The sequence below is a fragment of the Aptenodytes forsteri genome, unplaced genomic scaffold, assembly GCF_000699145.1.
Source record: "Aptenodytes forsteri isolate BGI_AS27 unplaced genomic scaffold, ASM69914v1 Scaffold49, whole genome shotgun sequence".
NCBI lineage: Eukaryota > Metazoa > Chordata > Aves > Sphenisciformes > Spheniscidae > Aptenodytes > Aptenodytes forsteri.
Window position 1 is genome coordinate 6,625,535 of NW_008795125.1, and position 23,122 is coordinate 6,648,656.

At 39.3% G+C, this 23,122-nt stretch overlaps 1 protein-coding gene across 1 annotated transcript in view; it reads left to right on the top strand.

Annotated features, from left to right (window-relative positions):
- Positions 1 to 23,122, top strand: part of NSMCE2 (NSE2/MMS21 homolog, SMC5-SMC6 complex SUMO ligase) — a 137,353-nt gene that overhangs the window by 110,234 nt on the left and 3,997 nt on the right. Inside the window, exon 5 of the mRNA XM_009277241.1 lies at positions 23,013 to 23,113. Within this exon, the coding sequence (XP_009275516.1) occupies positions 23,013 to 23,113 (101 nt within the window). The remainder of the gene's footprint in view (positions 1 to 23,012; positions 23,114 to 23,122) is intronic.

The window sequence follows — 23,122 nt, forward strand, 5'->3', positions numbered from 1 at the left end:
TTAGAGGTCTTTTCCAACCTCAATGATTAGGAAGGCACTCAGTGTCATGTTCTTACTGCCATTCCTGGTGATGCCCAGCAGCTTCTTGGCTTCCTTGACTTGTCCTGCTCATTGAGCTGCTTCAGGACTGATAGTGGAACTCCAAGATCTCTTTCCTGATTTGTAACTACAAGGTCTGAGTTCAGCACTGTGCAGGGATGGTTTAGATTATTTTTCCCTAGATTAATCACCTTACATTTGTCTACATTGAAGCTCTTCTGTCAACTTTTTGAGCACTTACTTCTGTAAAGTCTTACTGTAGTTCCTCATTATCAGGGCAGCACTTTACCTGAAAGTTTAATAGCATCCTCGCACTTGGAGATTTCACCACCTTCTCATTTCTCTGGGTCATTAGTGAAAATGTTGAATAAATTTGGTTCCAGCAGGGATCCCTAGAAGGGATCACTGATCCTACTGCTGACTCTTCTCCAACTTTCAGTACGTAAAAGCATCTTTCCTTAGTCCTGCAGAAACATAATTTCTTTAATAATCTTTGAAGCGGAACTTTCTACACCTCAGCTCCTGCTTGTGAGAAATTTTGACTTCCTAAGTAATAATAATTTAGCAAGATATGCGCAAAATTATTTTTTTTTGCTAAGCTTTTAACATGCCCAGTTTTGTGTGGGGATGCCAAGTGTCAAATCCATGACATGATGGTGTCCCTTTCATTGCCAAATATCTGATACTGGAGATTCTTGAGATCATCATTTACAACACAATTTTGTTAATCTTTGTAATTCTTACTGTGTGTCTTGGCCTAACTTAATCTCAGAACAGACTTGTACCACATTTGCTGGATTTCATATCAAAACATACATATCAGCCAGAGTCTGGCTCAGAAAATTTCTGTCTGAACCCTTACAATTTAACAACATTATGTCTGCTGAAAATTGCTATCATTCTGCCCATAATTTCTGTTAGTAAGTTCACATTATGAGAAAGCCTGCCTTCTGCTGGGAAGTGATGCAAAGGATTAAAGGGATGAAATTTTGAAAACATAATTTGGGAAGAAAGGTAGCTAATTTACAGTGATAGTGTGAGGTTTAATTAACTCAGATGAAGCATCATTCTTGAAAATTATTCTGGTCTAAGGGAGGTCCAGGAATCCTTACAAAGTCATCTGCTACTTGAATAGTTTTAGAAGGGCAGAGAGTTTTAGAGGGTCTTTGTATTTGCTGGAATTGTAGAAAAATGGCCTTTCACAATCTGAGCAGGACAAATTAATTCACTTCTAGTCCTGCACTTAAAATCCTTCTTCATGTATCTACCAGGTAAAATACATAGGGAACCTTCCCCCCTCCCATTGCCCGACTTTGCCCACCCCAGAGCATAGTTCTCTGATATAATTTATGGTGGTAACTAGCCAAAGGAGCTAATCAGGGAGCTGTACGGAAACTGAGACTTGTTTAAATCAAGTCTTAACTCCTGTTTGGCCTCTTCTGGCAGGCCTCCACAAATGGCAAAGAAAGATTGCTCTATGGCCTTGCTGAGCTTCACCAGAAGCAACTGGCAGGATGCAGAGAGCAGATCCTCTGAGAGAAAATCATTAAGAGCAAACAATGCTAATTTGTGTTGCGAACAAAAATATTTAAAAGCTAGGAAGAAGTTAAAACATTTTTTAACTGTGCTTTTAGAAATATGGCAGGGATACTTAACTTTCTTTGCCGTTCTCCCTTCAACTTCAGGAATGATCTCTAGCCTTCTGAGATCAGTAGTTTCTGTTAATCTGCTTTTGCACTGCAAAAATAATTAGGTAACTGTAACTGTTTACTTTTAAAGATTTTGTTTTATTCTCAGTAACACTAGAATTGGTAAGATATTAAAGATCTGGTTGTTAAAACTTATTCTATACCTCTCTCTGTAACCGAGGACAAGTAATCTTTCTGCTTTTGATCTAAACACCTAGCACGTTCATGCCCAAAACTTCTCTCCAACAGGAGAACACTTCTGTGAGGAAGGAAATTTTTATGCTCCCAGTTTTACTTAGGGGAAAAAATGTCTCAGAAAAACTCATTATTTATTTAATAAGACAAAAGCATTCTATAGTAGGATTAGGAGCTGAAGCCAGAATTCCCTGAGTCTCAAAGTCCGCTATTGAACCAAAAGCCTTTCTTGAAAACATGAATTGTGTTTACAGTGATTCAGTGAAACCAGGACTCTGTGATAGTTGTGTACATTGTTACAGTTCACACATTTCCAGTAGCTTTACAGCTTCTATATTTCATCCTTTTTTTTGTGTTCATTTTCAAAATTGAACTGTGTAAGTTAATCTCTTTTTTTTTTTTTTGTCACAGTTGTTGCAGTCTAATTATTAAGGTTGAGACAGATTAGGGTCAGTGTAAGGAGTAAAATGTATGATACAGTACAGTATATTTCTAGCCCAGAAAAATTAAAAAGCCAGATTTATTATGTCAGCAGCTCCAGACTTGTGGGAGAAAGATGGGTAAACACTGAGGTAAGGTGCTTTAAAAGCTACTTAAATAACTGAAAATTGCTGTTGGGAAAACACAAAGGCAGGATTGGGGGTCTGTTTCATTCTGCTCAGCTACCTTACTGAAAAGGTGGAAAAGATTTCTTGGTGTCAAAAACTAGCTACATATGCTTAATTTGAAATTCCTAGTTACTTGCAGAATTTGAAGGTCAAATCTACATTTCTCAGAGGAGATCAAGTCATCTAATCAGTAGAAGAGCAGAACTGACTGCGTTAACCTTGGATGCATTTGCCTTAGAGGATTTCAAGCAGATTGACTGAACTTTAATGACATGTATGACTTCATTATGTCTTTGGAGAATAGTGCTATTTTATAGTCTTTGTGTTTATTTGTTGCCCAAAAAAATAAGCACAAAGGGATTTGTTTTGTGCTAGAGAAAATGTGTACTTCTGGAAAGTAAAGAAGGTCTTTTGGTAGCAGACTTTGTGTTCCTCCTGTGTAAATATTGCATTCATGTGTGGATAAAGAATTACTTTTGTTGGAACATTTTGTATGAAGACAGAAAAGTAATGTATGGATAGATACTTTTGAGCTTCTAGATAACTAATGTTCTAATCTGAAGGCCAGTTTTAACATAAGGTTTCATTCAGTGCATGAGGTAACTAGCAATACCGTTTCTTAGAAGAGATGCCGATTCACTGTTGTGGCATTTACTGGCATAAACTGACCCGGTGTTTAGACATGTGAGTAGGTGTCCTGATTTCTTAGAAACACTGAGGCCCAGGGGAAAGGAGTTATGCATAATGAGCACCTTGAGAATCAGGATATTTTTCTTCAGGTGCCTAAAAATCAGTTTGCAAATAGTATGTGAGACAAATTTCAAGGTGTTGGTCTTCTATAGGTTTTCTGTTTTTACAGATACTTTTCTTTTTCTTACAGGTTTTCTATTTACACACTTTTTTTAATCTTCTGACTCTAATGAGTTTATATTCCATATTTGCTTGTTGAACAGTATCTCTCATCTTTATTTCCCTTTTCCCATTAGTTTTGTCATCAGTTGAGAGAAAAAGTTGAGAGACACAGATGTTGGCTTTGTCAAAGTGAGTATGTGTATGCTGTGTGTATGTGTATTTCAGCCCTTTCTATGTTGATCTCAGTGTTGAGGTATGTGAAATGAGATGGGAGAGAGATAGGTTGAGATACAGGACCAGCTGAAAAGAGTGATGTTAGAAAAGGAAAGACATGTATGAACTGTAGATAGTAGTTGAAGCTATGTGAGTGGTTGAGGTCACTCACTGATAAAAGTATAGTGACAAAATAAAAGATACTAATTGTCTGTATGACACAGAAATGATAAATTAGTAGAGTTCTGTAAATATAGTCCGTGAAAGGTTTGGGGGGTTTTCCAGGCTACCTCTAAAGGATCTATCATTGTTTGCATACTAACGAAGCAGCCTAAAAGGAGACAGTGATTAAAGCTTTACATTAAATGCCTTATATATTTTGAGTATATAAAACACAGATAACCTGAAAAAGGAAAAAATCTTTTTTAATAAGTATGTTCCAGTATTTGTAGTTGCAGAAAGGAAAAAAGGATAATTGTATGAATCAGTCAACACAGTAAAAAATGTTCACTATAGCTCAGCTGTTGGATATTTTCCACAATTAGTTTCTAAGCAAGTGTAGTTTTGGATTATAAGCTTTTTTGTTATTATTTTTCCCCTCATTCTTTTTTTCATTGTAATGAGCACACAAAATCTGCACTTTAAATGAGATTGCCATGCAATACACAAATCTATGCTAAAAGAGAGATGTGCCATAGACTCCATGAAGTCCATTAAAGATTTAGATCCTGAAAGAGTCAGATGAAAAAGTAAGAGTGGTTGGGGAGACATTTGTAGATTTAGATATATGTTTCTTAAAAACATCAGAAGACCAAGTGATGTAGTAGAATGCCTAACGCTGTTAGGCACCTACACGTTCTGTACAATGAATGAAAACAGACCTTTAAGGATAGGATTTACAACACATAACAAGCTTAAGCAGCAGAATACTTAGAACACCTAAGTGATCTGGACTGCTACATGGAGATGAAAGCGTCTCTCCTTTAGACACAGGTACCTTGTTCAGGGCAGGAGCTAGTATGTTGTGCTATATGCTGTTCCTGTGAGAGTCACTTCCATGTCTCCAGTGAGCAGTTGAAAAGCCTGAACTGAGACACTGCATTTGTTTATTTGAGTGTAGACCCCTGTCTTCCTCTTCTCTTCAAAAAGAGTAGGGGTGGCAGGAGGAAACCAAGCAAAAAGTAACATTTTTCCTTTTTGGTGGTTGGGGCATGCAGCTAGGTGTTGGCAGTGGTACTGCTCTCAAGATACTGAGGACTGCATTTTACATTAGGCAGCATGTGAACAGATACTAGAAATAACCCAGGGAGCTAAGCGAGAAGCTCGAAACTTTTTCCCTCCCAGTTGAATGCCCTGCTGTTGGAGCTGCAAAATCATGCTCTGGATTTTTGGCTCTCGTTTGCAGCCCGTTGCTCCAGCTGCACAGTGATCCAGCTTCAGCAGAAGATGTCAGAGTGGCCCCCTACTTTTTCCTTAGTAGGGCTGCAAGCTACCCAAGAATAACTGGACTTTTTTTCTATCTTCTTAGTTATTGAAAGAAAGGGAAAGAGTGGTGCTATTGCTTTCTCTTCCTGACATATTTTGAAAGAAACAATATTGTCTGCTATCATTTTGAAAGAAAGAGCTTTGAACTTCAGAGAAGCCTTAGAACTCTAAATCTCTGGTGGTAGGAGGCTTTTGTGAAATAAAGCTCCAAACTCCCAAATATGAGAGATCTGAAGTGCTGTCATCAGCGTGTGCTGTGTGGTATCTTTAGCAGTTTCAAGGTCGGTGGTAGTTGTAGATCCCTTTGCTGGTTAGCTGACTTTCCTGAAGCACTATATAAAACTCTTCAACACCTAGCTTGGTGCTCTCTCTGCCAACACAGTTGGCTGGGCACCTTTGGTGGAATCACCCATAAAAGAATCACTTTTAATTTAACATAGCAGGTACCTAAGCAAGGCATTAATAGAAAGTCTTGATTAATATTCAAACGTCAAGACTGACAAAGACAGGCCATAATCTGGCTTGTTTTGCATGTCCTTGTAGTAACAGCTTCTGATGCAGAGCTGACTTTGGCCACAGGATTTAGATAGTTATCTCAGTCTATACTGATGACTGCTATACATCTGCAATTAGCAATTCGGGCTATTACAACAGAACCTTCCTGACCATCCTATACTGAAATTTCTTTATCAGCTCTCCCAGCCCACAAGTGCGTGCTGAGGAAAGGACCCACATTGCAGTTTGTGTCCCCGAAAGAGATTCGCACCCTCAGAAAACTAGCAAATCCTTGTAAACTGTACTGCATGGCAGACTGGTGTGCCATTGCAACAAATAGTAATTATAAGCATGCTTGAAGCAAGACTTTCATAAAACTGAATGAAAAGTATGATTCACTTCACAGGAAGACCCACCCACCCATTCAGCCATTGGCATGTCTGTCGTCTTCTTTTGCTTCTTCTTTTTTTTAAGATTCAAAGGGAAATCAAATGTCTGAAATAGAAGACCTGCCTGAACATATTCCTCTTCTGTATTTAAATAAATTTGTAAAATACTGTTTTGATTATAAGGTTTCCTAATTTCTCAAATGTTAATAACTCTGCATTTCCACCCATCTATTTGTGTACTAATCACAAGTATTGCTCAATGGATTAAATCTGATGTTGGCCTCTGATAAGGAAGTTTTCATCATTTCAAATCATATTTGAGTATAAGTTGCTGATATTGGTTAAGTGCTCTGCCTCAAAAAATTTTACATATAGCATTAGAGCTGTGCATTATCTCAAGATAGTTAATTCCTTTTGGAAAGAAATGTGTGATGTTTTACTGCTAACTAAGATTTCAGTTAGAAACTTGTTTTAACAATATTATAATGCTCAACCCACTTTAAATGTTCAAGCATCCAATAACTAGATCTGTACGATGTTGCATATTAGAAAAGATGCCTGTGGCTACCTATGGCAGACAAGTTTGCAGGATTAAAGCAAGAGTGTAGTGGGGTGGTGCTAATGCTACTGGTTTATACCAGTTTTAGTATGTTAACACTGCCTGATTTCTGTACCTTTTTCAGGGTTTTAGATCAGTGTGAGCAGGATTCTAATTATGGTCTTCCAAATAAAATTTTCCCTACATCTTAAAAAGCATTTTTGTATTATTTGATACTTGTAATTGTATTTGATTTTTCATGCATGGATATGCTTTGTCGAAGTGTTACTTAAATTCTAAATTTTGTGTGATCAACAGACTAGACAAAATTCTTCTCAAGATGTTAGCCATGACAGCAGCATATGTAAAGAGGGATTTCCATCCTTCAGTGAGCTTAGGGACTACAAGATGGCTGTTCAACACAATTGACAAGCCTGCTGGTACTGCCCTTGTGGAGCTCATTTCGTGGTCAGGATCATAATATAGAGTCAAATTCCCTAGCTAAAAAAAACCCCAAAACAAACCACTCCACTTGTGATTTTATTGGAAGAGGAGAAAGTATTTCATAAGGTCCTTAGAAATGCACACTTGTCAAAAATGAAAAGAGATAGAGTAAAATAATGTACATTGTAAGTTCTATTGCAGTAGATCTATGGTCAGTATGCAATAACTTATTGCAGAATGCGTAACATATGGCAGCATATAATATTGTATATCGTCAATACTGATATCTCAAATGCAGCCTCAGTTTACCAAATCCAGCTGATAAAAACACCAAATTAGTCAAAGGTGTATTCTTGCCTCCAGAGTGAACTTTACTCTTGTGGAGACCTGATTAACATGCTTTGGAGACCTGTAATGAGGGAGAGCTTAATTACTCAGATTCATCAGCTTGCAAAGGTGTTGGATGATCCCACATAAGCCTGCCCAATCAGCATTCCAGAACATGTGCAACCTGCATGTTTAACAGTGGTCGTGGTTTGTTTTAAGCATACACTTTAAGGTTAACCCCAAGATTTTCAGTAATGTTTTTCATTAACTGAAGAGATCCCCTCTTCTAGACAACTGATTTTTAATGCTTATTTGAGAAGTTTCACTTTATATACTGAATGAATTATTATTAATTATGCATATAGTACCATAAAAACACTGCCTCTTTACTATATAAAGATGCGTTCCCTGCCCCAGAATGCTTACGATCCAAGATAAGTGAGACAAGACAATGAAAAAGCCATACAAGAAAAGGAGGGTGTGGAGCGAAACAAGAGACAGATAAGATGGAAAAAAAGAACCTGACAGATAGGACTCTTGGAGGAGTAGGCTCTGGGAATGCTTTACCCGTGAGGACCTTCAGACTGCTGCCGCACCCGGCTGCGCACTGTGCGACTTGATGGAGTCACCCACTTCCCCTCTGCTTGGGCAGCGCTGCCAACCTCGATTGTCAGCTTCACTTATTTTCCCCCAAGCGTCCCTTTGCTTTTTCTTGTGCCGTCCCTTACATGAGAAACACTCTCCAGAAGGAAGGGAGCCCTGTAAAAGAAATTTGCCTTCCCTCAAACCCCCCGCTTTAATGACTTCCATTGTAGAAACACTAGTAATCCCTGAACCAGTGCTAAACTAAAGCTAATAATATCTTCTTACTGGTTAAAAGAAACTAAAAATGCTCTATAAGTAGAAACTGTACGCCCAGCTAATCTGTAGAAACAAACATGCTGCTTGTACACCATCTCTCTCACTCCACCAGCTGTTTGCTTCACATACCTATTATGTTTTGTCTTCAGTGAAGTGTTTCTTGGCTTTTCTAGATAAAGTTGTTTTTAAACTTACACAGCTTTGCAGCTGGACACATGAACTTGTAGCAGTGAAAATTATGAAGAAGAAAAGTGGAAGGTGCTTTTGACAAAGAAGTAAGATACTGTTCTGAGCCCAAGAGAAACATACCCCAAAGTAGGCAGCAGATTTGAAAATAGCACTAAAGAGGTACAAGGAGACTGAAAGTTGGAAACAGGAAAGAAAGCCATTTTTCTACTTTTGACAGAAATCTGGGAATAATGAACCCAGCAGCTCCTCTTTTAAGAAATCTCCAGTCATCAGCATGAGCCAGAATTTCCATTTCTATGTACCAAGTAGCTTTCTGTCTGAGGAAAACTGGGCAAAATTCTCATCGGCTTTTATCAGTGAGATTCCCAGTGTACAACAAAGTGAATTCAGAAGTCCCCTGTGATCACAGACAGCATGAGGGGTCAGAGAGCTGAGGAAATGACCTGCTCCTCCTTTTGAAGAGCTATTCTGACATATCAACCTGCTTAGTCTTTTACAGGAAAGTAGGCTAAAGCTTTTGATGGCAAAAATATGAATAGAAATACTAACCTATTATTCTGTCTTTGACAAAATAATGCCACATCTAGGTTTTAGCAAAGTGCGTTGGGCTAAAAGAAGCTGCTACAGATGCCTACTATAGCTTTGGCTTGTTTTCCACCTTTGTTATAATTTTCTGTATTTTGTTGTTCTTGAGATGGCTGCAGTAGTTCTCCAACAAAGACTTGTCAGGGAAGATGCTTAGAGACCTACGGATGCTGCCAAAGCCAGGGAAAATTTGGAGAATCTAGATGTTCCAGAAAGAACTTGTGGACTGCTGAAAATAGTGCATCTTAGGTGTTCCACAGGAACAGCAAGAGATGTACTGAAACAACCACATATACATGCAAAGTAAATAGTTTGCTCTGCCACTGCATTAGCAAGGAAACCACTTCAAACAACTCTCTCTACCTAGGGGAAAATGTAGTAATAATAAGCAATAGCATAAGTCTCCACTCCTTGCCCCAGAGGTTGTCTACTAATCCTTAGGAGCCTTTGCACTCTGCAGGCTTCCTTTTTCTATCCTCATTTGTCACTGGAAAAATATTTGTATGGGTCAGATGCATAGTGCAAGTCAAAAAAAATATTATTAGAGGAAAAATGAACAGTTCTCCAATGAATCCTTTTATAAATGAGAAGTAAACAGCAAGCAATTTATCTTCTCCAAGGAAAACAGAAGCTTGTTAAAGAAGCTAGAAATCCCTACTGCTTGTGAGTTGCTGGTAGCCCGTTGTGCTGATGCTTCTGAAAGGAAACTGAATGTACTTGCGAGGGTTTTTTTTTCTTTCATTTCAAAAGCGTTCTCTGGTTTGAGATCTCCCCATAGCTAATTAAAACAGAACACAGAGCGACATTAGTTATGCACCAGAGTGGGAGTCAGAAGATGTAAGTTCAGTTCCCAGCCCTGCCACCGACTTCCTGGGTGACCTTGGGTAAGCCTCTTGATGTAGATTTTCAAAAGACCTCTGGGCCAAATTTTCATATTGAAGTTTGATTTTCAAAGGAGCTCAATATCTAGTGATTTCCATGATGTTGATTATGGCCAGAATTTCAAGCGAGGTCAGCAACAAATATGCTGAGCTCCTTTGAAAATCGGGCTCTTAATCTTTTTCTGCCTCAGTTTCCCATCTCTGACAGTGCTGGTAAGATATTTTCCTTGTCTGTCCTGATTGTTTAGACTGTAGCTCTGCAATGCTAGAAATTGTCTTTTCATGAATGTGTATAGTGCCTTGTACAATCTTGTTTGATCTCTATTATGGTTTTTAGGCATTACTGTAATGATTGTTACACCAGTGATCTGTTTTAGAAAAAAAGAAACTGTAATCAGGAGAAGGCTTAATTATTGTGTTGTTTCTCAGATCTGGGTGAAGATCTATACTAATTTCTTTAGTTTGCTAGGGAGAATGTCATCTGGAGAACATCAAAAGCTGTATTTAAAATCAATATAAATATATGTTAGCTGACTTCTCTTGTCCAGTAGGGACAGTTAATCTATGAGAGAAGCAGGTTAGATCAGTTTCGCATGATTTGATCTGGCAAGAAACATATTGACTGCCTCTTACTACCTTGTTATCCTTTAGCTGCATGCAGTCAAATTGTTTAATGATTTTCTGAAGAATATTTTCAGGCGCTGAGTGGTGTGGAATTCCATATGCCTTCCTGCCCCCCATGGTAAATAATGTGATGCAGTTTGTAGTTCCTACTGCACCAGCTCTGTTTGCACTTTTCCTACACTGCTTGCATGCTCTTGCAACATCTCAGAGCAACATAACATTCTCTGTTGGCAAAGGTATAGAGTGCTTCTTCGCTTCATAGATGCTGTTTGCTTCCCGGGACTCACTACAACCCATTCCTGAAATTCCAGATCAGCATTGTCAGTGATAATGGAGCTCCTGGTTTCAAGCTCTGTGCTGTACAAGCCAGAGGCCAAATGTAGTAACCCAGGAATGCGTGATTGCAAAGACTGTCACTTCCCAAGGAACTCTGCTTACTGCTAAATGACTGCCCTTTCCACATACCTGTGGGTGTCACTAACACGGTGACTCTTCCCTGTTAGGTTTGTCATATATGGGTGGACAGCACCTCAAGCAGCTGAAAGTTTTGAAGCGATCATTTCTTATGTTTACAAAATCAGCATGCAACTCTGCTGTTTTCCAGATTCCCCTATACTCCCTGGCTAGAATTATTTGTTATTCAAGTATGTGCCCCTGAAGAGCCCTTTTGATACTTTATATGTTTTCCTTGATATGAAATAGGATGCTGTACCATGACCAGCTTTGCAATGAAAAAACTAGCAGGACACCTCTAGGAAGTGTATGGTTGCAGCAGTTTTTCAGTTAAGGCTGAGTGTGTTTTGTCATGGGGAGAGCTTAACTGTGTCATTTGTCTGTGACTAGCATTTTCTATTGTTGCATTTTTTTAAGGATATAGTCCCTTTATGGTCTTCACTAAAAGTGCTTTTCAGCTTCTTAATCTAACAAATAATTTCCTGAATCATGTTACATTTTCTAGTATTGGCATGCATGCCATATCAAGGTAGTATTTGATCCCAAGGAGCTGTAACTGCCAGTGCTGGTATCTGCAAATAAAAGCTTGGAATCAGGGAAATATTATAGAATGGTTTGGGTTGGAAGGGACCTTCAAAGATCATCTAGTCCAACCCCCCCTGCCGTGGCAGGGACATATGGTTTGGGTTGGAAGGGACCTTCAAAGATCATCTAGACCAGCCCCCCCTGCCGTGGCAGGGACATCTTCCACTAGATCAGGTTGCTCAAAGCCCCGTCCAACACTTCCAGGGATGGGGCATCCACAGCTTCTCTGTTCCAGTGTCTCACCACCCTCATAGTAAAGAATGTCTTCCTCACACCCAGTCTAAATCTACCCTCTTTCAGTTTAAAACCATTTCCCCTTGTCCTGTCACCGCAGGCCCTGGTAAAAAGCCTCTCTCCATCTTTCTTATGATCCCCCTTTATATATTGATTCTCTCCTTAAAGGTTTTCCATTCCTTCCAGTCACTGAACCCAATTCCCACATATTTTTGCTAGCTGTAGCCAAATGTGTAGAAAAGGAGGAATCTTAATTACCTGTACAAACCAGAGAGTCTCAGTAACACTGACCTAAGCTAAATTCTGGGTTGCAGGGCTGTGCTTGATTTCTGATGTGAAAGGAGCATTGACAAAAACAGGCTGTGCCTTCATTGTTTTGAAATGGTGATTCTTCAGTGTAGCTCTGTTGTATGCAGTTTTGTTTTCCTTCCTTAATTAGTGCAGTTTGATTGTTTCACTTATATTAAGCTGTATATTTCGAGATATAAAATCTCGATCTTTCTCAGTATACATGTAGGGATTGTATGTGTTTCTGCAAGAGCTGATGTGCCAGCCAAAGAGTGCAAGGGAAGTTAATAGTTCTTAAGAGGACAACTATAATGTTACTCCATCCTGGTAATAACTACAAGATTGAAATAGCGAGCATAACGTTAACTGCTTTGCTAGAAAGATGAAGACTGTGCAGAATGCCATGTGATTTAGCTATGTGCTCGTTATCCTTATTATGAAGCACAAGTGACACTGCAACTGCTGTCCCGTCGATTTGACGTTAGCTTCCCTTGCTCTGCTTGTCCTGCTTAGCCATTCTTGTTTCTGCTGCTGTGTGCATCTGTGCTGAGGGTGTTCAAGTCCTTTCTCTGTCCCACTTCACTACCTCATCTGGAGAGGAAAGTGTAGACATAGAGAGACCTTGAGGGTTTAAAAGACTTTGTCTTGTGCTTGATCTTAGTTAAGTCCCTCACAATCTTCCCAGCACATTTGCCATAAAGCACAGTCATTTCCAGATTGTCTATTACCTGCACCATGCAAAAAGGTCAAGGTGAAGTCTGAAATGCATGTGTTGCTACATAAATGACACCTATAGAATGGTAATGATTTTCTGATGCATGTAGCATTAATGAAGATGCACTCTGCCAGTTATACTCCCAGCAAATGAGAATCTGCAGAAAGAGATTTAAAATAAATATCGATCAGATTTAAAATTAACTGCTAATTGCCATCAGAAGCTACTAGGCTGCTGCAGTTATAATCCATGAGTATTTATAGCTCAGGGCTTTAGCGTTAGATTTTTTCTACTGACTGCCATTCATGAAGCCTAATCTTACATCACAGGACTGAGAAAAATAACTGTTCAGCTGTTCCTAACTGATGATAGTATTATGTTTAGCTGTACAAGCCCCCCATGACATTGCTTTGGAGGATGCTGTATAAATTGGGATTAGCAACATTTCTTTTAGGGAGCAGCTTATCGAGGATTATTATAGTGAAGATCTGCTCAGTGTGCACAGCGTAGTTTATGCAGAATGTCTTAGTACACACATATGTAATATGTCACTCTGCCTTAACCTAAATGAAAACCTTGCAGTTTTACGATTGAGCAATGGCAGATCTGTAAGTTCCTCTTTAAAAAAAAACACCTGTGAGTTTTATTTCTTGTTTCGATATGATATTAAATGTTGATTTTTTCCTTTTCTTATGTAGTTTAGCAAAGAAGCCCTATTTTATAAATATGACTTACCAGAAAATGATGATGTGTTCTTCAGTGCAAGTGTTAGTTTTCTCAAAATAAACAACAAGATATCGTGCAATTACTAGAAGATACTGGTTTCTGTATTGTATTTTTTGCTTTTAGCATGGAACTGATGCATTCCCTAAGAACGTATTTGGAAACTGCTCATAGCCTTAGTTACTCAGGGGGAAGGCAGTGTGGTCTATTGGGAAAGACAAAAGTCTAGCATACAAAATGTGCTAGTGGCTCTGGACGTATTCCTGCCCTGTGCCTCAGTTTTCCACCAGTGAAATGGTCATGGTAGTAAAACTGACATTTTTATAGTGCTTTGTGTTCAAGAGAAGAAGGAATTTGGTGTTATTACTTCCACAAATGATTCATTGCTTTAGGAAAACTCCTCTTCTGAGGAGGTTGTTGGGGCCGCAGGCTGGTGACCAAAGGCAGGATCAGAGGGGAGATGCAGCCCTGAGCGGCTGCCCAGCCAGTGCCCGGAGCAGTGACTGCAGCAGGGACAAGCTCCGAGATGGTGCTGGAGTAATGACCATCACATGCAGACGGCTGAGTCTTCTTGCCCATCCCAGAGGCCATTTCAGCAGAGGCATTTCAGGCAGTGCAAAGCTGCAGAATTCAGAATAACTGGAGTGGTTAAGTTTATATGTAAAATACAGAAGAAATTCATTTCTATAGAAAAAGCTTGGGAAATGAACACAACTTCTCTCTTTATACATCTACAGTATAATAACTTAATATAACTTAATATAACTACAGTAAGTTGTGCGGATATATATAGTGCTTCACTGCACATTGAGTTGTAATCACTTGATGTTATATATTTCTAAATGAAGTAAATTCATTTCTGAAGTAGTAAAGAGTTTTACAAAGCACTCTGAAGGATTGAAATGCATCACTAAGAACAGAATTGCAGCTGTTGCTCTCTTCATTAATATTAATTTTGAAATAAAATATCTCACCTAAAAGTTTCTTTCACGTGTTTCAACATGGGGCTTTAGGGGGTGGAGAAAAGAATATTTTGTCCCCACCATTTCAGTTTCACCTGTTCTTATTTGTACTCATGTCTTTATTCAAGAGCAATATAGTACATCTGTTTTTTCTTGGTAAAGAGAGACAGATCTGTCTCTCCAGCTTCCTTGGGTGAAGGAGGCAGTGGAGCTGGTTTCCTGTACTACAAACCTGCCGATTCCCAAAGGTGAGAGATTGCCCTTTCCTGTGTTCTCTCTGCAGTTTCGGACAGCTGCTGAGTCGGTGCCGTCCTCACCAATCACAAAATCAACAGGTTAATATTCAGGGATTATAACTTCATGCCCTCTCACCCTATGCTTCATAAAAATTCCTACCGATGCCCCAACACATGGCAAACTACATGCATCTGACACTGGGGCCGGGGGCATTATTTTGGTGACTTTTTAAAGATGTTTTTCAACAGAGCTGCTGAGGAAAGAAATACAGTGAAGTCTTTGGCAAAAAGTCTTTTGAGGAGAACGTGAAGAGACGGACTGAAATGATAATCAGAATGATAATCTTCTAGGGGTGTGGTCATTTGGGCTAGCTAGGGGCTTTTCTGCTCACTAGTTCCAGAGCACCCTGTTGGATGGACTGCTAGGAAGCTATGCTGCCTGGTCCGCTTGCCTGATCACTGCTCTTTTTGTTTCCTGCCCCTCTGTTACCCTGGAACAGTTCTGTCCAGGCGTGTTTTCTAGCAGAAGCTTGCTCCACCTGAAAATCTGTCACCAGTTCAGCTTTTCAGAAGCGAATGACTACAAGAATGCACAAAGGACATACTGAAATGGGCAAAGTGACCTCCAACCATATAGGTTACAAGATACATGACGTTACTTTTTGTTCAGAGATGTCGTAGACGTGGTTTCTGCTTGTGAGCTAATATGTAGAGAATATTTGGCATGGATTGCTCTGAGAGAATTTGAATTAAATTTACAGAACAGACCATCCAAGGGCTGCTAAAGACTCATGCATAAATGGACGTGGCTCCAAACTGCTGTCAATACTGACGGCTTTCCTCTCACTACTCCTGTCCAGCATTAACAGTGCCTTTCTCGAGTCCACTGTGGAAGTGGATTAGGCTAAACAGCCAAAAGGCACTCCTAGTGCAGAATAAGAGAGGCCACACAGTGAGTTAATGCCAAGTAGCTAATGCATTCTACATTCACACCCTCGCTTATTTTGCAACAGCTTCCCTGTGTAGGCAAGCCCTACATGTTCATGTCATTTGATGGTTAGCATTGCATCAGTGACATTCCAGATTCTGACCACAACGTTAGTAATGGAAAGTGGTTCATCTTCTAATGAAATGGTAGGCCTTTTTTTTTTTTCTGGTTGCATCTTTTGCAACTTTTTCTTTCATGTGTCTAGAGTGAATTTCTTCACTTTTTCAATGTGCGTGATATTCTTCTAATCTCTGATATATGAAATGATGCTCTCTAAGCATGGAAATTGCCTTTATACAGTATACTGTATGAAGCAGCGATTGTTCAACCTTTTTTCTTCTGAAGAGGAGAAAATCCAAGTAATAAAAATGTTTACATATATTTGCAATTTAGTAGCTTGCGTCTGATACATTTTTTCCTCGTAAGATATTCCAGTTTTTGTCTTGCTTTGCTTGTACTGTGGCATCCCTGACACTTTTGCACTATTGTCGCAGTATGAAGCAGATTGTTCAACCTTTTTTCTTCTGAAGAGCAGGAGAAAATCCAAGTAATAAAAATGTTTACATATATTTGCAATTTAGTAGCTTGCGTCTGATACATTTTTTCCTCGTAAGATATTCCAGTTTTTGTCTTGCTTTGCTTGTACTGTGGCATCCCTGACACTTTTGCACTATTGTCGCATGCCTGGCACACTTTCATGTAGACCTAGAGTTTCCTGGTCATTTAAGTAATCTGTTTATCAGTTAGGTTTATTTTCAGCAAGCCTTTGGTGTTTAACTTGCTTCTTAAGTTTGCATGCCATTGTGGGAGATGGTAGTTAAGATGGAAGAATATGGCCTTCTTAGATTTTCCAGAAATAGTGGCTCCTCTGAGCTTACTGATGAGCCTTCATGACATCTTTTTAGGTAAGCTTCATTTCCCCCAGGAGCTTCTTCAGATCTAGTCCAGACTGCAGTGATGAGGAAACTGCTGTTTGAAATGTCATCCACGGACTTTGAAGTGTGGATTTCTCATGTTTGTTTGCAATAACAGAGGGAGCAAGAAAGCTGCCTCTGTGTGTTTGCCTACCAAACTGTTCGAGTTGCGTGGTTTATAATCAAAGATATCCTTTCTGTTCACATTTCTAGGGACACAGCTGCAACTGCACAACTGTCTGAATTTCCCAAAATCTAAAGGCAAAGATGGTGTCTTACTTCTCACATCAAATAGCGTATGAGTTGAAGGTTTCACAGGGCACCTCTGGAGTTTGTTTTGTTTTTTTTCTAGGTGGAATTTGTAGTGATGTTTTATTTATTAATACATTAAACAGCAAATTATATCTAACTTCAGGTGTCTTTCCATCTGCTTCACTTACGTTTCTGTAACGAAGTGTCGCATAACATTTCCATCAAATCATAGTCTCTCTTCATTTTAAGGTCATTCTGGAAAACTGGCATCAACCAGCTCTACTCTGTAGTGAAAGGATAAAATGGGAACGGTCTTTCCATTTGGAATAGTGTATTTTAAAAGGCCTGTAGCTTAGTGGGATAAAATGCTCTAAAATATGCAAGTGCTGTGAATTTGATGGCATGACAGGAGTTTTTTAGAGGATTGTTGCTTAGTGCAGGATACTGTCCTTTCCTTCCCCACTCTTATTATGTAAAGGAACTAACAATTTGCTAATTTGTTCATCTAATTTGTCTTTCACACTCCAGGAAAATCAGAATGGCTTACATTTACAGGATTGTAATTTTATTTTGGATTGACCAAATGCATGTCTATGTACTTCTTAGACAAGTATGTTTAAAACAGGGCACATGCAAGGGACTTGTTGGTCAATTATCAGCAAATTGCTTGGCCTGGGCAGGAGCAAGTAGATTTGCAATTGCAATCTGGAGCAACATGTTAGAGGCCACCTTCCTTAGATCAACTTGTGTATTGCAACACCAGCAAGTAATCAAGTTGTAATGTACTTTAATGCAAAGCCTAGTTTGGCTTGGTTGGCAAATTAAACTATCGCATGCCTCTGGCAAAAGCAGAAAGCCTTTGAACTGTTTGACTGCAGCTGTAGCTTGCACACCTTATTTTCCCTCTTAAAAATCAAATTAAACTGTAACCTGCAGCCTCTGCGGTAAGTTTCAAGGAAAATTAAACTGTTGCTAACCTTTCTAGCAAAGATAACTGTCTCTAATCAAGCTGAAAAGTCCAGGCCCAAATTCCCCTCTCCAAGTTTGGACAAATTCATTGGAGGAAAACTCTAGGGCTTATTAAGTACAAAGATATTACCTGTGACTCAGGAAGTCCTTGGCCACAAATTGCTAGAGACTGGGAAAGTTTGCCAGGAAGGTATTACTCTGTGCTTCCCCTCTTCTTTCGTTCCTTCTACAGCATTTACTGTGGATCCGTCCCGGGGGCAGGACACTGGACAGTTGTTCTGGTCTGCTTCTCCGGATCAGAAGTCTAACCCAAATTCAGAGCACTAATGGGCAGGCTGACACACTCTTAAGCATTGCCCATGGTGGTCTCAGCAGTGCATTTCATGGAAAGCAGTGTTTGGGCTCATTCCCTCCTTTAGACTTGTCCTTGGAACTTCCTCACCCTGTGCTAGCAGTGCCCCAGACTCCTTCTGACTTAGAATACAACTCTTGGATGTGATGATGTCCTTCACCTCCCCCACCTTTCATTATCTTCTGTGTCCTGCTGGCAGGAACACTTGGCATTTGACTTGCCCTCATAACATTCGTGTATTTCTTGGAGCTCTCAGAGATAAGATATTTTTCCCAGCCTGGATGAGTTGCTGTTGTTTCTATAGGGTCAGCAGTACAATAGACCCTCTTGCAAGCAAAGACCTTGTCTGTCTAGTGGCTCAGGCTTACAGAGACTCAATCCTGCATTCTTAACGTTCCCTTTGATTTCCGAGATTAGTGTCTGACTGATGGCAGGTGAGAAGGCAGAACAGCGCAGCGCAAAAGGAAAGAAATCAATTAAGTTTACATTGCAACACGTACTCACTCAAGGCCAGGTTAGAGAAACAGGAATGGGGTAGAGGACATTGTTGGCACTGGAAGCAGTGAGCAGACAGCAGTCTGTCTGTCACAGAAGTGACAATGACAACGGAGAGGATCTTTCCTCTAATGCTTTTTTAGTATGTATACTATCCATGCTTAATACAATTCACAATATAGCAGTTAATATCTCTGCACTATGGTTTTCTTATTTTTAAAAGTTGGCTTAAAAGTTCTCAGTCTCTCTCAGCAGAGTAGGTAAAAACTGAGCTAAGGCATATTAATCACATTTTTATCAAGAGATGAAAGTGATAGAGATATAAAGTACTACCAGCTTTTAATTAAAATTGAATAAGTAAGAAACAGTTGGCAGTTGCAAAATTCATTATGATGTGTTACCAAAAATAGATACCTTTATGAGAATGCAGTTTTATTAGAAAAGTGGGCACTAATTAGCTGTAAACATCATTGCTGAGATAGCCAGATAGCAAATGTGTTACTAATACTCATAACAGGTTTCAATTGGCTGGAATGGAAAACTAGAAACTCTTAAGGCTCTTAAAATGTAATCTCTTAGACTACCAAAATAGATGTAACTTCTGTTACTTAAGGCAACATCTGAATTTCAGGAACAATAACTTAGTGTTTTCTGCATCTGGTTTTAATTTGCAAGGAAAACTCAACTTTACAAAAATGTAACCTGACTTAGCTGAAACATGTATGACCCAGTGTTTTTATTTCTTCTTTCTATAGAATAGTCAGACTTGCAAGTTAGATCCTCCAAACTTTTATACATTTCATTTGGTAAAAAATCCCTTTGACCTTAGTAAAAACATCTTCCAATATGAGTTTACAGGAACAGATCTATGGTTTAGAGCACCTTACTGACCAGTTTGGGATGTATGTGTGTGTTGCATAATCTCTGCAAAATTTACTGTAATTGAAAAAAGTTATTTTCCTCTCTCCTCCTGTAATCTAAAACATCAAGCAATAACAACAAATCTGTGGGTGGTTTATCTGAATTATGCTAATTTGCAATTGACATATTTGAGGTATCACTTGCATCATCCCAGTCTTGCATATTTATTATTTAAAATATTAGCTGCTCATGAAAAGGAAATATTTTAAATAATTATTCATTTGTTCTGTGATAACCTCTTGAAACCAGGGCCCCACTCTGGTAGACTGTATACAAAATCATTGCAAATGAAGTGCAACCTGAAATGTTTAAGATACAATTGACATATTTGAGGTATCACTTGCATCATCCCAGTCTTGCATATTTATTATTTAAAATATTAGCTGCTCATGAAAAGGAAATATTTTAAATAATTATTCATTTGTTCTGTGATAACCTCTTGAAACCAGGGCCCCACTCTGGTAGACTGTATACAAAATCATTGCAAATGAAGTGCAACCTGAAATGTTTAAGATAAGCTTTCAGCAAGAGGATGATTTGAATCCAGGAAGATTAATATATCCCACCTACAAGGAGTGGGTCTCAACTCATGGAATTTCAACCATTAAACATGAGGCATCTAAATCACCTCCAAAGCCAGTACGAGAAAGAGGTAAATCCAGCTTGTGATTTAGCTCACAGAATTTAGAGACCTGAGGCCTTCAGGGTGGAGACTCAAGCACCAGTACTCAAGCTTGAGCTCATAGTTTCAAACTTGGATGCTTCAACGTAGTCTCCTAAATTCTTGTGTTGGTACCTAAGTAAGCGCACACAGAAGTGATGAGTGAAGTGGTGACTCCTTAGCAAAGTCAGAAGGTGCTGTGCGAGGTGCACACTCTTCCAGAAGAGGCCACTTACATGCCTAACTTGGAGTGCTGAGCATTAAAAGTAAAATCACAGGCACAAGCCCCACGTTTTAAAACTTCACCCACCTTCCTTGGCATCTACATATTGATAAAAAAAGTCATCCTGTGTAAACAACCACCTGTCCTAGATCTTGCTAGTACTGCTGCGTTCTAACTTCATTGACCGACGTGATGTGCTGGTACACTGGAACTACGTGCCAAGTTCATGAGTTGAAACAGAGTACAACATAGAAAAATGTGAGTTTCTAGATGTTTTCAGCAGAAAGATTAGAGCTGCAGTATGTCAAAGTTTGAAGATACATGAATTTAAGGAAATTCTGAATCTCTTGTTCTTTGTTGGCATTACTCATAGGAAAAAAATCAGTATGGTATTTAAATAAAGCAGCCCATGCCAAAGCTGGCACCTACCAATATTTGCAATATCATTTAGCCTTGCTGTCTCGGAGGGATTTCACCCATTGCTTTTTATTTCAAAAGCTTCATTAAAAAACCCCACTTTTTTCCCCCCAAAGTTGTATTTTCTTCAAAATACCATGTGTTTATGATAGAATAAACCTTACATATGAGCAATCTAAGAATAATATGTGACAGGTTTTCTTTTCTGAAAACTGGTAACTGATGCAAGTCTTTTTCTGATGTCTATACCATTGCAGTTTCAGTATTTACCGTTAAATTGTGCCCACTTTTTCCTTCTAATTTGCAAGTGTTTACTTCTGTTACGGGGTCAGTATCTGGTAAAGGTATGTTAATATTCTTGGAGATGAAAGCCTTAAAATTATTATTGACATTGGACATCTGAGCTCCTTTTCCCCCTGCATCCACACCCTATTGATTGAATGAGGCCTTAGTAACAGAAACAGAAATACCCTTGATGCTTGTCTGAGTATTGCCTAAGTATTTGCAGGAGTACCTGGGTCAGAAACATTCCTGAATGCTTGGAAAACTCTTGGTATATTGGGATGGAGAGAAGGGCAAGCTCTGTTAAGGAGGAAGGAAAAACATGCAAATAAAACCGGCATACCGAGAGGTGCTGTGGTAGAGCGATGGCTGCAATACCGATGCCAAGAGTACCTCAACCAGAGATGTGCTGGCTCACATGGCAGTGTGCTCAGTCTAGACTGGGTGTGAGAGATTGTGATTGCTCCAAGGCTGATGTCTGCTGTTATCGTCCGGAAGGTGATGGTATTATACAGGCATGCAGGACTGACCATAAGTTAGGAAACACTGGTCCTTAACAGATATGGAAGACTGAATACCAGGGATGCAAAGATGCAAAGATTGGCTGATAGTGTGCAATAGCAGCAACGGGAACCAAGGCTGAGACTTTGTAGAAGGCAAATCATGAATTAACGCTAAACCCTCTGTGTTCACTTGTGTTTCTCAGTGCCCCCTTGGCACTCAAAGCCAACACGGGCCACTGAAGGATTTAATCCTCTCCGAACCCTGTGTTGCTACATTGCAAACTAGCTTGTGCAGCTAGAGAGAAAAATGTTCTGTTCATCTTGGGACACCTTGAGGACTACACCCCAGGGCACTGCTGCAAAAACATTGCAGAACTACCCCAAAGGAATGGAAAGTTATGGCAGGTGTTAAGTTTGCTATTATTACCAGATAAGATTTAAAGTTAAACAATTGCATTCAACTAAAAGCCTAAATTCACAATAACAGACCAAAGTTCAGAAAAGATAAAACAACATTTATACATTTATTAAGGTTATACTTAGCAATATATATCCTCCTTAGCTGCTCCTGTGTCTCAGCTTTTGACTCTGGCTAATTAGTTTCTGCGTGGAACTCTGGGCTGGCGTGCCCCTGGGTATGCAGAGTTGCTTACACCTTGCCTTCTTCTGGTACAGGTGGGGACCTGCATCTTCTCTAGCTCAAGGTGGATTTCTTCTTGCTTGTCTGCCCCTCATTCCCTGGCATTGGGCTACCAGGTGCTTTCTGGGAGATTTCAGTATTTCATTCTGCCCCTCCTCCTTAAGGTTACTTCAATAACGTTTCTATTGTCCATCTCAAATAACTTTCTTGGCTTTTGTTTTTCACTAATTATAGTCTTGTTAAAATACAGCGGCATCACTTTACAAATGATGCATTATGATAAACAGTACAAATTCCTTTGAAAGTATATACTATGTATAGAGGCTATATAGCAAGCCCGTTTATGACATTCAGACACAAACTGATCTTCAGGGTAGGACTGCCAAATCTGCAAAAGCTCCACCTCATCCTTTGTTAGATTTTGGGGACTCACCTGCATGTTACTGGTTTTTGGTGAACTTGAACAGAGAATACCAAAGGCTTTGGATATATTCAGGCCGGCTTGCTTTCCTTCCCAGCCCTCCTTTCTAGCTATATATAGCTATAAATAGCCACACACACACACACACAAAAAAGTGGTTACCATTTAAAAATCCACATTTTCTAACAGACTATAGTATGGTATTTTTTGCAGTATCTTGTTCATGGAGTGGTACAGAAATATGTTGTGGCATCTTAGATATCACTGTGAGATGCTTGGCAAATGCTGGATTTTATTTGCTTATTTTAAGTATTGGCTATCTATACTAAAATATTAAATGAAAATTGTCTTGCTTCCCATTACAGTTTGTCATCAGTCAGATAATGATAATGAGGCCATTGAACAAATCGATGAAGATATAGCTGTGACTCAGAGTCAGATGAACTTTATTTGTCCTATTACACAGGTATGCTAT